Below are 14,906 nucleotides of genomic sequence, written 5' to 3'. Positions count from 1 at the left end.
CTGTTCTATGGTACAGTAGATACTAGAGTTAAGTGATTCAAAGTGTCCCTTATCACTGCGGCGCACCATTATCAATTACTTATTTATGAGTATGAACTATAGCCTCATTAAATTTATCATTACCAATAAATTGTTTTTAGTCAGATATATTATTAAATTTTCAGTTTGTTTTATAAATCTTATAAAAAAAAGCATGAAATAACGTAAAAAATATTAGTTAATGACATATAGTCGAGAAATACAAAAAATATTTCACTAAAAACCAAATGGAAAGGTAACACGAACACTCAGCTAATCTCCTTCAAAGTAGTGACCTTGATTAGAAATCCAGAAAAGCCCAACTTTTTTTTATTCACATGGTGTTAAATCTGAATGAAGTTGTTTCGAACAACAGGGAGAATTTTAGTGATAGGAAACTTGCAAATTAAAAGCCACTTGCGATTTTTTCAACCTATGACCGCACAGTGTTATGGCCAATAATACAGCAGGTGATTGGTAAGCGCAGTAGGCGATTGCGCATCTTCCCCCACATAAACATTGCTGTAGCTGTTGATTCTCCCGCCAAGTGTGAATTACGAGCTGTTATTCTTGCAGGCAGAAGGTAACAGTGCAGTGGAAATTCATAGATTCATAATTATTATTGTATACGATAAGATTTAGTATTTAAGATAGTTTGTACATTGTTACTGTCTTCTTAAAAGTTTAATATTCGTCTAATAGACTTGTCAGATTATTGAAACCAAAAGTAACTTTAATTTATTATTAAATTCTCATTTTGCTTAATAAATTGTTTTTACAAACAGTGCAGTGGTAATTCATAGTGTGACGGCGTTGTTCGTGAATGGTGTCAAAAATTTAAAGTTGGCCGATGATGATGTTCATTATGAAGGATGTCAAGTTCGCAAGTCTGTCGCTAGAGATGACATTGTTCAGCGAGTTGACCAAGCGGTTAAAGAAACTAGTTCATCATAGGTGAAGTATCGATGCAATTTCCGGAAGATTACTGAATAGTTGCGTTACAAAAAAAGTTTGCACTTAACCATACTAATTGACAACCACAACTCACTGAATTAGTGCTACTTTGGAGTTTCCTGATCGTTACAATACAAATGGAGAATATTTTTCGAAATACATTGTGAAACATAATTCTTTATGACACGCCTAAAAAAGAAGCTACAATCACAACAATAGATGCAGATAAATTCTTCAACAAGACCACAAAATTTGAACATATCTTCAACAGCAATAAAATTATGGTAAATGTTTTTTTATGGCCGAAAAGTTGTGTTACCTGTGGAATTTATGCAATTTATAGTCATATTTTGAAACATTTTGAAACTTCGAGACGTTTACGAACAGCTATTCAAAATAAAGAGGCATGCTGACTTCTGGAATTGTTCTGTTCAACGACAATGTTCGTCCTCATAGCGATTGTGATACCTAACAACTTCTTCAGCAATTTTAATGGGACATTTTCGAACAATCACCACACAGATGCGATCTAGCACCGAGTTATTTCCATCTTTACCTGAACTGAAGAAGTGACTTGGAGGACGGCGCTTCCAAACTGACGTGAAGCTCAATCAAAGAAACTGTCACTTCCCATTACTAGAGCAACATAGAGAAAGTACCTCAAAGCTTCTTCACAGATATGACAAATGCTTTAACGGTCAAATCTTCTTTGTATATTTACTCCTTTATAGTCAATCGTAGGTTTAAAAAAACCGCCCTCATATGATGAGAAAAAAAACAGTTCGATTTACAGCCTCTTGGAATAAATACTGATAGTACTAATTTTTGTTTTTAACTCATAGTTCCATATTTCATCGACAGTAACAATTTTTGTATCTTCGTGAGGACAAATCAAATACGGTTTTCTTTTTGTTATTCAGTGGAAAAAAAGCAAATTTGACGTTTTCATTCATCTAAGTTCTAGGAAAATGTGTTCTTTCTTCGGCGGTAATTCGGCGGCGATTATAACGCGTAGGAAACTCTGCCACATTCGCCATGTTCGTCATGATGCGCCAGGCACACGAGTGATCGGAAAATGATCGAGAAGTTTGAAAACACCGGATCAACACTGGATAAACCAAAATTCTGACGAACGTGTCGAAAACGTAAATTATTACTCAGTTTGTTCTTGTCTATTCGAAAGCGTGCTGTTGCTTTAAACGTACATTGATCATCATTATTTCGTATTTTACACAGAGATTCGGGACTCTCCCTTACAAAATTAGTACGAGAATTGAGCCTCAAGGTACTGGTCAGGAGTTTGACTTCGTAAACCATATGATTGAGTTCTTTACAACGTTCACCAACATCTTGTTTTCGGATGCAGCTCAATTTCATCTTAATGGACACGTCAACAAGCAAAATTTCCGTTACTAGAATGCAACTAATCCAAAACATAAACATCAGAAGCCTCTACATTCGCCTAAAGTGACCATATGGTCTGCGATGGCAGCGTGAAGAATTATAGGCCATTATTACTTTGAAGATGAAAGAAGGCCGCACAGTTACGGTGAATTTAGAGCATTATGTGCAGATGTTAGACGACTTCTTCGTGTCTTAACTACAAAAATTAATGGTTATAACCAAAGAGCATGGTTCCAACAGGACGGACCAACTCCACGTCTCCACATCCAATAGATTTCTGCCACGAGTAGTAAAATTTTTTCAGGCAAATTGATCTCCAGGAGGGTTGGCCCACACGCAGTCCTGATTTGACCATTATGGACTTTTTTCTGTCGTTAGCACAAGGGTTTATATTTGGACGATATTTTTAAGAAATAAATCCCAAAGCATCGTATTTCGTGTTTGGTTCAAATTTCTCATCACATGTGGGTATAATGCTAGGGTTGTTTGCCCTAACAAAGAAACATGACATTTTTTTCCATAATTATTTCTATTTTCCAACACAGTTGCCTTCTAAGTTCAAGCACATAGACCGGCAATTCTTTGAACCAAATTTGGAGTAGTTTTATCCGTTACAATACACTGTCTTGATCCACCACAAGTGTATTGGTGAATCGACGCCAAAAATCCGACTGAATTGCTTAAATCGCGTTAATAAGGCCGGAAAATGTTTATGCACATGCGTTTTTAGTCCAAAATGAGCAAAACCGGCAACCGACGTGCAGATATCATAACTTACCATGCATGATTCTTTAGGCAATAGATGGAAAAGCATTCTTTTGATATGCGGATAGCCTCTTCTATTTTTTCAACCTAAATCCGACGGTCGTTCAGTACCATTTGGTGAATTTTTTCGAAATATCTCTGGTTTTTGTAGTTTTCGCCGTCTCGAACGATCGCCGTTAGTCAAGCTGATTCGGCCACTTCTAAATTCAGCTGCCCGAAATTTTACGATCTTAAATGATGATGCAGAGCCTCCGTACACTACTTTTTCATTTGCCTTTTACAAACTAATATTTAAAGACAGTTCGACACTAACTTTTATCGATTTTCCTTTTCCATTAGAGCATCCTCGTAGTTGCTTATGGGTATGAGATTGTAAAAATTAGGGACGAATACCCCTGTATAAATATGTATTAGCAACAGAAATTTGAGTGAATAATAAAACTGTTTTTGATGTTGTTTGGCAGGTGGTATACCTGTTAAAAACGAAATAGATGTCGCTGTTGGGTAGTAAACGTATTATTAATGGTTCGGCCGTTATGAAACTCTCCGGTCATGCTTTAATGGATATGTAGAGATCAGTATAGAATAGAGAAAATATGTATGATGGAAGCGATAAATTAATTATCAAAAAATGTATTCATACACCTAATATGGAATAATTAATACAATACTTAATAGTTTACAGTCTATAGAACTTCATAGACTCCAAGGCAACGTCATTACTTTACGTAAACAAAACTTAGTTCAATTAAAAAACAAATTTTGCTCAATGTGAGATTACAAGTGGTTCATCAGTTAGTCAAACAAAGCCAAATTCGACTATCTATATTAAGAAAAGATGCGATATAAGCCTTCAAGTAAACCTTGGATAGAATCCATCGGAGGAAAATGTAGTTAAGACCTTTATAAGTAACACTGGATATGGTAAAAAGGAAAATACCACGGAAACTTATCTAGTGTTAAAGCAATGTTTTTGCCAGGCATGGAGAAAGTTGGAAAAGGAATCTGTCAAGTGGTGGTGTACAATACACGTTCGAAAGGATCAAAAAATTTTCATATTTAAATGCAATATTATATAGAAAAGGGTGATAAGAAGTATAAAGTTGATTAGGCAAAAGTACCACAGTATAGTCGTCCCAAGAGAAACTAGGGTGGTTACTAATAATGAAATTTTTTTCTTCAGCTCGATGAAAAAACACTGGGATTTTTTTTAATTCAAAATAACACTTGCCTCTACACGTTCTAAGTTAACTTCTTAAATAATAGAGCTCAAATCAATATAGATAAAAATATTTTATCAAATAACGATAAACAAAAATTTAAACCAAAAATTTTCCCATTTCATTTAGTCCATTAAACAAAAAAAAAACGAAAGATATTCAAATTTGAATTTTAATTTTTAAATTACACTAATACAAATATTATTTTAATATCTAGTTGTCTTCAATCCATCGTTTTTTTAATGCTTTCGCTTCTATAACCATCTAAGATTTGAATGAGGAATTTCTGTCCTTCATCTTTTGTAAACAAAATTACGTTTAATTATCTTACATCGTGTAGAGACACGTGTTGTTTTGAATTACAAAAAAATCCCAGTTTTTTCATCAAAAAGACGCTTTCTAGAGGGTGTCGCAAAGAATTAATTTTTTAACGATCACCCTATTGCAGATCAACGAAGCCTATTCTGGAATGGAAGTCACGTCATTATGGTAGCGCTCGAACGCGAGTGCGAAAGTGACGTCATCTGTTTTGTATGTCATAAATCAAGTGTTCTGTGTCAATAATCTTGAAATTTATACGAGTGTTTCATGTCTACTTTTGTCTCTGATTCCATCTGTCACTTAATCTGACCTGACCGATTAAATTTCTAACGACCATCCTATAGTGGAGTAAACATATATTGCAAAATAGATTACAGCTTGGCTGATGAGCCGTTAGTTCCAATTATCTCAAACGAACAAAGCATTTGCGTAGAAAACCATAATAAACTCTATATAGAATACAACTCTCGGGTTAAACAAGCAACAAGAACATCATAAAGATCACTGGCTTATGCTTCCTAGTATATTCCCAACTACATACTTCACAGAGATCCCAAAGTTCCTACAATTAGAGGGGAGTTGCCAGAACTGGTTGAGGATTCATCCGAACCAACTAGCTGCAGATCTTTTCGCCTATTAGCTGATGAAGAGACCCACTGGACCTACTCCACGACGTTAGCGTTGGATTAGTGCTTGTGTATGTTAAACGTTAATGCAAACTGGATAGGTGTAGACAATAATAATTATATTCCGGTTGTTCGGTTTGCGAGAAAACCGGTAAACCCAGGAAAACCAAAGTGAAATTGAAGTGTCTACAGAATCCGAAGCCTATTCTCGAACGGAAGTCACGTCATGATGGTAGCGAACGAACGAAAGTGAAGTCATCAGTCTTTTATGTCATATATCAAGGGTTCTGTGTCAATAATTTTGAATTTTATACTTGTTTCGTGTCACCTTTTGTCTCTGATTCCATCTGTTATTTAATCTGACCTGACGAGCGCTATGTGTCAAGAAAACAGCTGATCTACGTCGAACTGGTGGCAGTGGGGAAAACAATTAATTTTCTCGTATGTACCCGTGTTAGCTTTTCCGGTAGTGAGAGATGTTTTGTATATAAATATATAAATATAAATCTTAATTTATAAAAGGAAGTTTCCATGAAAACTAATAATGAAAAATTTGCGATTCTTTAGTAAAAAAAAACAAATGGAACGTTGGGAATCAAAAATTTTAAAAACAATATACAGCGAAATTAACAAATAAAAAGGTTAATAAGAAGAAAAAAGTGACAGATATTTTCAGTACTTCAAGTATATAGGCTAAACTTTCGTATGTACCCGTTTTAGTATAATAATAAAATCACGCTAGTTTGACGTTATTGATGTCGTAAAATCCATTTATCGAGATCTCGCGAACCCATTCAGTTTGATTTTTGAATTGGATGTATGAAGAGAACGGAAGGTTTTATTTTGGGCACCCTGTTTTTAAGAGATTTTGCTTGAAAGGGGAACACGCACGGAAATAAAAAAGTCAAAATAATTGTTGTTCACGTTTTTATCTATTCAATTTTTATTTACATTAGAATTGGGAACTGTCTCTTGAGGAACGGATCCAATTTCTGGTTAAACTAGATTTACTTCAACTCCGATTAAGTTAAGTTTACTTTAATTTGTATTTAAATTGACCGATAGCAAGGGAAAAGATCTGTTTTTATTACAAAGAACTGTCGTTTTGTGTGATTCATGACTTCCAACCGGAAGACAACCAATCCAATTATTGAAATTATTGAAAACCTGAAGTAAAACTTTCCGACATAGGGAACATCAATAGATTCCGCGACCTCAATAACATCAAATTATCGTGATTTTATAATCTAAACCGGGAAGATACACAAATAAGTGGATGGTCCCAGAAGTACCTGCCGACATCACCTCTTCATTGCTGGAAAATCTCTGACCACAGAGATATTTTTTCAAGTCTGGAAACAGAAAATAATCCGATGGGACTGAATCTGGCGAATAAGGTGCATTGCAATAACTGATGTGTGAGCTGGTGCATTGTCTTGATGAAACAACACTTTCTTCTTAACTAAATGCGGCTGTTTTTGCTTGATGTCTTCACTCAAACGTTGTAATAAGTTCGCATAATACTCGCCGTTGATAGTTTTTCCTTTTTCAAGATAGTCAATGAAAATTATCCCACGCGCATCCAAAAAAACCGACGTCATGATATTGCCTGCATATGGAACGGTCTTTGAAGCTGCTTCTTCCTTTTGAGTCCATTGTTCTGATTGTTCTTTTATTTTGGGTGAGTAGTGGTGGACTCACGTTTTATCCATGGTAATGAAGCGGTGGAGAAAGTCGGCTTTATTTCTGTGAAACATTACCAAACACTCGATGGAAACATCTTCACCTCGCTATTTTGTTTCACTGTGGGCAAACGCGCACAGCTTTCCAAATTTTCAGTTAATATGCGATGTACCACACTTTTTGAAATGCCTACTATGTTAGCTAGCTGGCGCACTTTCAGTTGACGATCATCCACTAACACTTTTGGATTTTCTTCGACATATCTGGAGTCGTCACCTCATTTGGTCGACCACTGCGATGCTGGTCTTCGCAGGTCATATGGTCTTGTTTAAACTCTGCTACCCAATATCTTACTGTTATTAAGGAGCAGTTTCACCCAGAGTAGAATCTAGTTCAGCTTCTATATTGGTTGGGCTAAGGCCCTTCAAACAAAAATATTGTATCACATACTAATGACCAATTTTTTCCATGTTTACAAATTCACTGAAAACGTTCACTATTGATGGTTGCCTAACAAATACTAAACAACGTGGTGACATCAAACTTGAAACATATGGTGTACTTTCTAATACCGCCATCTCTAGATCAAACCAAGTACTTCTAGGACCATTCTCGTATTTTCAGTACATTATGTGAGAGGGCAAATACTGAAATGTTTGGAACAAGTTTGAAGTTGAAGAATGCCGATTAGAAAATGGAAAAATAAAGCTTTGAAGCACTACATTTATAAATGTCATTAATGAGGAAAATAAAACGAGAAAAATATAGTGGAGTTGAGGAGGATAGAACAAGAGTTGTAGAATTAAATTTACATGATTTAGCTTAAGAATTAGGAAGTTTGTTTAGAATATATAAATATATCAATTAATGAATCGTCATACAATAACTCTCGATATACTCTACGAATTGCTAAACAAAACAAAAATTTTATATCAGTATAAATATACACATACAATTTCATAACGCAAATAAAAAGAAATTACGTTTTTTAAACTTGTTTTAGGCAATGAATATAAGAAATTTAGTAGAGACCAACTACTAATAATATTGTAATATTTTTGCAACCAGTAGAATTTATAGCGATTGTATATTTTTGCGAGACTAAAATAGTTTCATAGTTCAATGTTATTTTGTATACGGCTACTGTGAAAATAATTCGCGTTTATAAATTCGAATACCTATAATTTATAATTCCACATCATTTAACTAGTTCCTGTAACTAAAGTTTACAAAAAAAAATTATGATTGATGATGAATTTGTATTAGGACTCCGAAGATAGACGTTAATAACTTTTTTAAAGGTATATTTTCAATTAGAAGGTGTTTTTTAGTAAAAGACACTAGAAACTAGAAAACTGAAATATCACCGTTAAACAAATTATACTTTGAAAAAAACTCAAGAACACGCTCCTAGCTACGATAAAACTAAAAAGTAATAAATCATTTTTGGCATAAAAATAAAATTACTTCAGGGTAAATTGATGTCACTAATATAAAAGCATGGATTCTTTCTCTCTTCATTTTCTTAATAATGGTACGATGGACAGTAGTGTTTTTAAGTGGGTCTCTTGTCAGTGGCTTGTACCAGTAACTTGCAAGAGGTGCACAAATTCAATGCGAACAGTTAAGATAAACACTTGTACAAGTAGCAAGGACATGAAAGTAAATATTTACTTGTCTACGAGACTTCCCTTTTCATAGAACTTAATGCACTAGCCAGCAGGGCATGGAAGCTCGCTGATGCTGAGAAATGAAACTTAACGCGCTCTCTGGGTACAATTTAAACGTTAAATCAGTTTCTAGATTTGATTTTAGGTTACACTACGGGTTATGGTGTCCTAACTAGCTTAAATAGAGACAGTATGGCCACATTAAAGTGACTGCCAAACTACATTTTAGCGCTTTGTGTTTAAAACAAGATAGCAAAGGTATTTTATTTGGTTCCCACTACAAGCACCACTTCAACTAAACGTTCAAAGACCAGTAAAAATTAAAGATATGTATGATAGGTTAGAAGGTGATAGAAGTTTTAGTTTATTTTAGAAAGGTATAGAGTAATAAAATCTCATTAGGTATACAAATGGACCCAACGAATATTTAAGCCACTTTTCATTGTAAAATGCTTTCTTTTTATCAAGTGCAGGTAATACCACTCCGGTTGGGGTCAATACATGGGATTAGCCTATTGTTATCCACAAACACTGAAAATAGTGGCATGCCGGTAGGATACTCGTAAAAAGGAAAGCCGGATCTGGAATAGGGTTGGAATTGGGTAGAGGCACAAATAGAAGGTTAAACGCAAAACGTAACTGTATAATCTACTACCCAAGTAATCTCTACAAAATATTTCAAGACCTATACCTATGGCCGACACCGAAATTGGACGGAATTCCCCATTTTATTACTCTACACCTTTCTGAAATAGACTATAGTAGTAACGGTCTATAAAACTATTTTTGCGAGGGCTCAATTAGGGAGCATCGATTAATTACATGAGCCTTTTTTCGATCAGTTTAGACTTTTCCTCTTAGGTGAGATTTAGTGAGATTTGCCTGGATCCCCCTCCCCTCGCGTGATATTGATTCTAATAATATTCGGAAAAATAATGAACCGTTCAGGTATACTGTAGTTAAGTTATTTGAAATACATAAAATTCAAAGTAAAAACTGTTAAAATTAAAACTTTTATAAAATTTTTACCCATTCCATGGAGACTCATGTACTTTTTGGATCCCATATCATCTGGGATTTCTGGTAGCGCTGAAAGACAGTCACGTGAAATTTTTGTCGTTTATCCATTCCAAAGTTTCATCCACAACGCTCAGCGCATGTCTTTAGCGCGACGCTTGACTACACGCATTGGTTGAGTTGTGACTACAGTTTCTCGTCGAACCGCATGAAGATCTGAACTTCTGCAGCTTTACGAAGCTTTACACGAAACGAATTAAATGCCACGTGTCTTACAACACCTATTATCAATAATTTTATAATTTTCCATATTACGAGTATCCTCAAGCTGAATGATTTTAATAGCAATGATTTTTATCTTACCTGGCAAAATGAATTTTTAAAATAAGTCTATTTTATTATGTGTAATATTTTTTATTTTTTTAAATTGACTTGAGATTTTCAATTATCCCCCCCCCCCTCGGTTTAAATGAGATTTGGTGAGATTCCATTGAACCCCTTCCCCCATTCTGAGCTCACGTAATTTTTGGATGCCTCCTTAGGACTTACGTCACTGACCCCAGCTATCCCCACAGGGTTAAAGGTTGAAATCCCTATTAGAGTATACAGGGTGGGGTGTCCCACGATGAGTTAAAAATATCTGTATATGGCAAAATTCTTTTAGTAAAATCATGAAAATTTCTACGTTTGGCTTTTCGGATACGATCTTTTCAATTAAAATATTTTCAAAAATGTCTGACTAAAACTTTGTTATTTTAAAAGTAACATCCTGTATATTGATACATTTTTGAAAACTACGTAAAATTTTAGTATACTTTTGTATAAAAACTTTTTTCGAAAAATTGATTTTGAGTTATTAATTTTTTGTAAAAAATGTGACCGTTGCAGACCCTTATAAACTATTTTTTTACGAGAATATCCTTAAAGATATGAAAATTATTTCTGTTCGGTTGCTTTTTGCTAGGTCAGACGTATTTGAATCTATGTTGAAAAATTTTTTACAGGGTATGTATGAAAAATGTTCAAAGTTCAACTTCATAATTCAAATTTCATTATGTTCTTAAATAGAACTACCCGGTTTTTTCTATTTTAATGCACTCAGGTGTAAAAAATAGATACAATTTGATTTCATTTTTTTATAGACCTTGACAAGATAAAGAAAAATACTTTTTTATTCCTTAGTGCTTGTATCAACGGGTCAAAATAAAATTAAGACCACACCTGCATCTCTAAAAATTTATAGAAAACATTTAATATCTGGATAACGGTAAGGTTTAGATATATCAAAGTATACATAAATTTATTTGCCTTATATTTTACCCCTGAATGCATTAAAATTGAATGGGGTGGTTCTATATAAAAAAATTAAGAAATTTGATATTTATGAAGTTAAACCTTTTTATACACACCCTGTATAAACTAAAAAGTTTTTTAGCATAGATTCAAATACGTGTGACCTTGCTAAAAGCAACCAAATAGAAACCATCCTATATCTTTAAGGGTATCTTCGCAAAAAAATAATTTATGAGGGTCTGCAAAGGTCAAATTTTTTACAAAAAAATTAATAACTCAAAAAGTACGTATTTTTCGAAAAAAGTTTTTAGCCAAAAGTACACTAAAATTTTATGCAGACTTCAAAAATGTATTATTATACAGGATGTTCTATTTAAAACAACAAAGTTACAGTCGACTTTCGGTAGAAAAGATCGTATCCGAAAACCCAAACGTAGAAATTATACTATTATAAGTATTTTGCCATATACAGATAATTATAACTCATCGTGGGACACCCTGCATAGACGAAGACAGCTTCTCAAAGAATTTCTAACTGCTGTGTGGGAAGCGTACTGCATTTTTCTTTTTTTGTTTTATAGAAACTGCACAGTAACCCTCAACTTCTCAAGCTGTCAATGAAATACCAGATAGACAATGGATAGCTTACCTTGTGATATCTTCAGCGCTGATTGCTCGTGGTGTAGATGGTGGGTGATGTAACGCCAAGTTCGACGAATGTACAGAGTGTACAGAATCTGCGAAACTATGTGATACTTTGGTAGCTGTAAAAAAAAGATTAATGATTAAATTGACATTGTTCAAACATTTCAAAAACTCAAAAAATCCTCCAGTAAGTTTTAAAACTAATGCATGTGACCAATAGTAAATCATCGAAATTTATTAATGCTATTAGATTAGGTTAGGTTAGGTGAGTACGGACAACCTCGACCAAGATTGAGCGTGGTTCACTCGGAGGAGCGAGGTGTTTAAACATTTCAAACCCAGAATGGAATTATTGACTTGTCTAATGACTAATTCTCTTATTCCATCGAGGTTATCTTCTACTGTGTCGTCCTCCAGTATTTAACCTCGTTTATCCGTCAAGGTAGGGCACCGGCAAAGCAGATACGATTCTTTTTTATGTCCATTGCCACATCCCTTCTAGAGTCTTGTGTTAACAGTATGTCCAGGGGTCCTTTTTCTGTCTTCTGGATTGAATGTTCCTTAAATATTATTGTTTTTTATTCTCTCCAATGGTAATCCAAACCGCTCTGGATATCTTGCATTCACTATTGTTTCACCACATTACCTGACGCTTGACTCTGATTCTAAAACTGCTAATAAGTATGTGATTTGTGGTAAAGGCTTACGGATTCGGAGCAACACGAATATGAATCAATAGTTAAGGGTTGCTGATATGTCATCTGTACTGACAGTAACGGAGGGTTGTTCTAGGGACAGTGGCGGTCGCTTTTACATAAATTCCGATTTTGTCGCTGCCATCATGTTTTCATTTGTTTGAAATTGCTTCCCACCAAGCCATTTTTGATAATGGAAAGTAATCTGGTGAATACGTCAGCTGAGTGAATAAGTTCTAAGGCAGTAATTTGTCTTCAACAACAGCGTAATGAAAAAAACTCTTCTTCAATAAATACGGTATATTTTTCACTAATTCAAGATGAAAACGTATCAATAATCAGGTAATATTGAGCAGTGTTCGTTTTCCTCTTTTTCTAAATAATCAATATGGATTACACTTTTAGAATTGCAAAACGCCATATTTATTTTATTAGCTATCTTACGTGTAGTTAATATTCTGGAGACGGGTTTGATTAATCATTGGATAAGACGGAAAACTTCCATCAATCACTGAATACAGTTTTCTTTATATGAGCACTAAAACTGATCTATCAGTCTGATTTATATGAAAATGTTGTCGTTCCTTCAACAAATGCGGTAGTATTTTCTTAAATTCTAGATCAAACCGTGTCAAAAAATTCCCTAATATTGGGCATTTATCGTTTTCCTAAATAATCAAGAGATATTACACTTTTAATCGCAAAGCATCGAGGTCACGACCTTATTGTAATAAGTAACCTCTGATACTAGACTTCCTAGTTAAATTTTGAGATATGGCAACACTGATGCAAATATGTCAAATCTGACATTACTATAATAAAGTTTGACATTTTTGACATGTTAATTCAAAAAATTAAATTAAAATGGGAATTAAATCCCATTTTCTATTACTTTTGACGTGTGTTAAATCAACAGCAGTGTGTCGGTCAATTCTCTTCGACTTATGGTGATGCGGTACTATCTCGAGCTACCATGTTACGCTGTTTTTCCGAATCAATCCTGGTCACACTTTACTACGGGTTGAATTTCGTGAGGGTGGTTCAAAATCGGCTGTTGTGCCAGAAAACATCTATGCTGATTTTCCAAAATCGCTACGTGACTTTCGGTGAGATTGGCGCATACTTGGGTATCAGTTACACTCTAATATCTTCAATATTGCATTAAAATTTGACTATCAAAAAGATTCATTCGCTCAAACAAAAACCTCTTGTCGATTGGTGAAAAGAGATATTAAAAAAATTCATACGTGGTGCTACAAAAGATGTCTATGAGATCGTGACAGGCGACGGAATCATGGATCTAAACGAGACTAAATAACAATCGAATTCGATTCAAATAGTCGCTTGTTTTTTCAAAATAGTTGAAAATGTCACCACTGTTCTATTAGAGCAACGTATAATTGTCAAATTTAAATGGTACACCAGAGTTTGTTTGCCAGAAGTGTTTCGGAAAAGCAGGGAAACCAATCGCAAAAGACGAATGATTCGCCGCCACGATAATGCCAGCTCTCACACATCAGTTCAAACAAAAACTTTTTTTGAACAGTCGAAACATCGCATTTATGGGCATTCGTCGTACAGAGTCCTTGTTTTGCACCCAATAATTTCTTTCTATTTCCGCAGATCAAAGATTAATTTTAATGGAGAATATTTTGGAAAACAATAGATCCGTATTCAATTAGAAATATTAGTTTTATTTGGCTATCTGAAAACTTAGGTAACAACCCACGTACAAAATATTGCAAACCTATTTGGTTGAAATATCGTAGTTATTACAAGTCACAACTTTATCAATAATTTCATGAGACGAAATACTCTCGGGTCAATGTTTACATAACTTTTTTTGTTTTCTTCGATTGTTCCCAAAGAAAACATTAATTAATTAACACTGGAAATGATTTCTTCAGATTTACTGATCAATGAAAATAGTATTTTTGATATGATATCTTTCTTATCGATTCTATTTGTAAGTGTAAGAGTTAAAACTGAATTCCAAGAAGGGAAAATTTATTTTATGAAATTACCACACACACAATGCTCTAATAACCCAAGTAAGAAATGTCTTTGACATTTTATTACATTACACCATAAAAAGTTCCAAACTAAGTTCAGCATATGTTAGGTAATCCTATATAATTACATTTGCTGAGTTAAGTGAAAAGTTAAATGCTGCAGTTAAATTACCATAACGTTTGAACTGACATTGTGTAAGTAATTGTCTGCTCTACAAATTTGATAAGTAGATATCAAAAACTTTATATAAGTTTTTTATAGATCGAAGTATCAAGACATTTACAAAAATAATATCAGATGAAGAACATATTTGCTTATAGAGGAGAGAGTAATAAAACTCAATTTCTAAAGCAAAAATTAATACAGTCATTTTAAATATTTACAAGATAATTGCTTTGTATGAGTTGAAATAAGCATATGTTGCTTTGAAAACAAAGAAACGTTATTTAAAGTTTTTTTTTATTTCAGTTTAACGAGCCTCGACAGCGCTGGTCATTGGCAAACAAAAACAATCATAAGATACACAAGTTAAATAAAGGACTGTTACAAAATCCATTACAATACGTAAATTATTTATATTTT

General features: G+C 34.0%; 1 protein-coding gene across 14 annotated transcripts in view; it reads right to left on the bottom strand.

Annotated features, from left to right (window-relative positions):
* LOC130450233 (disks large 1 tumor suppressor protein) overlaps positions 1-14,906 on the bottom strand; it is a 1,338,131-nt gene that overhangs the window by 174,641 nt on the left and 1,148,584 nt on the right. For all 14 annotated transcript variants that reach the window (XM_056788522.1, XM_056788521.1, XM_056788509.1 and 11 more), the window contains one exon: positions 11,621-11,735. In XM_056788522.1, the coding sequence (XP_056644500.1) occupies positions 11,621-11,735 (115 nt within the window). The remainder of the gene's footprint in view (positions 1-11,620; positions 11,736-14,906) is intronic.

Source organism: Diorhabda sublineata, chromosome 11 (assembly GCF_026230105.1).
Source record: "Diorhabda sublineata isolate icDioSubl1.1 chromosome 11, icDioSubl1.1, whole genome shotgun sequence".
NCBI classification, from domain to species: Eukaryota; Metazoa; Arthropoda; class Insecta; order Coleoptera; family Chrysomelidae; genus Diorhabda; species Diorhabda sublineata.
The sequence above is the reverse complement of the archived record's forward strand: the minus strand, read 5'-3'. Positions and strand labels throughout refer to the sequence as shown.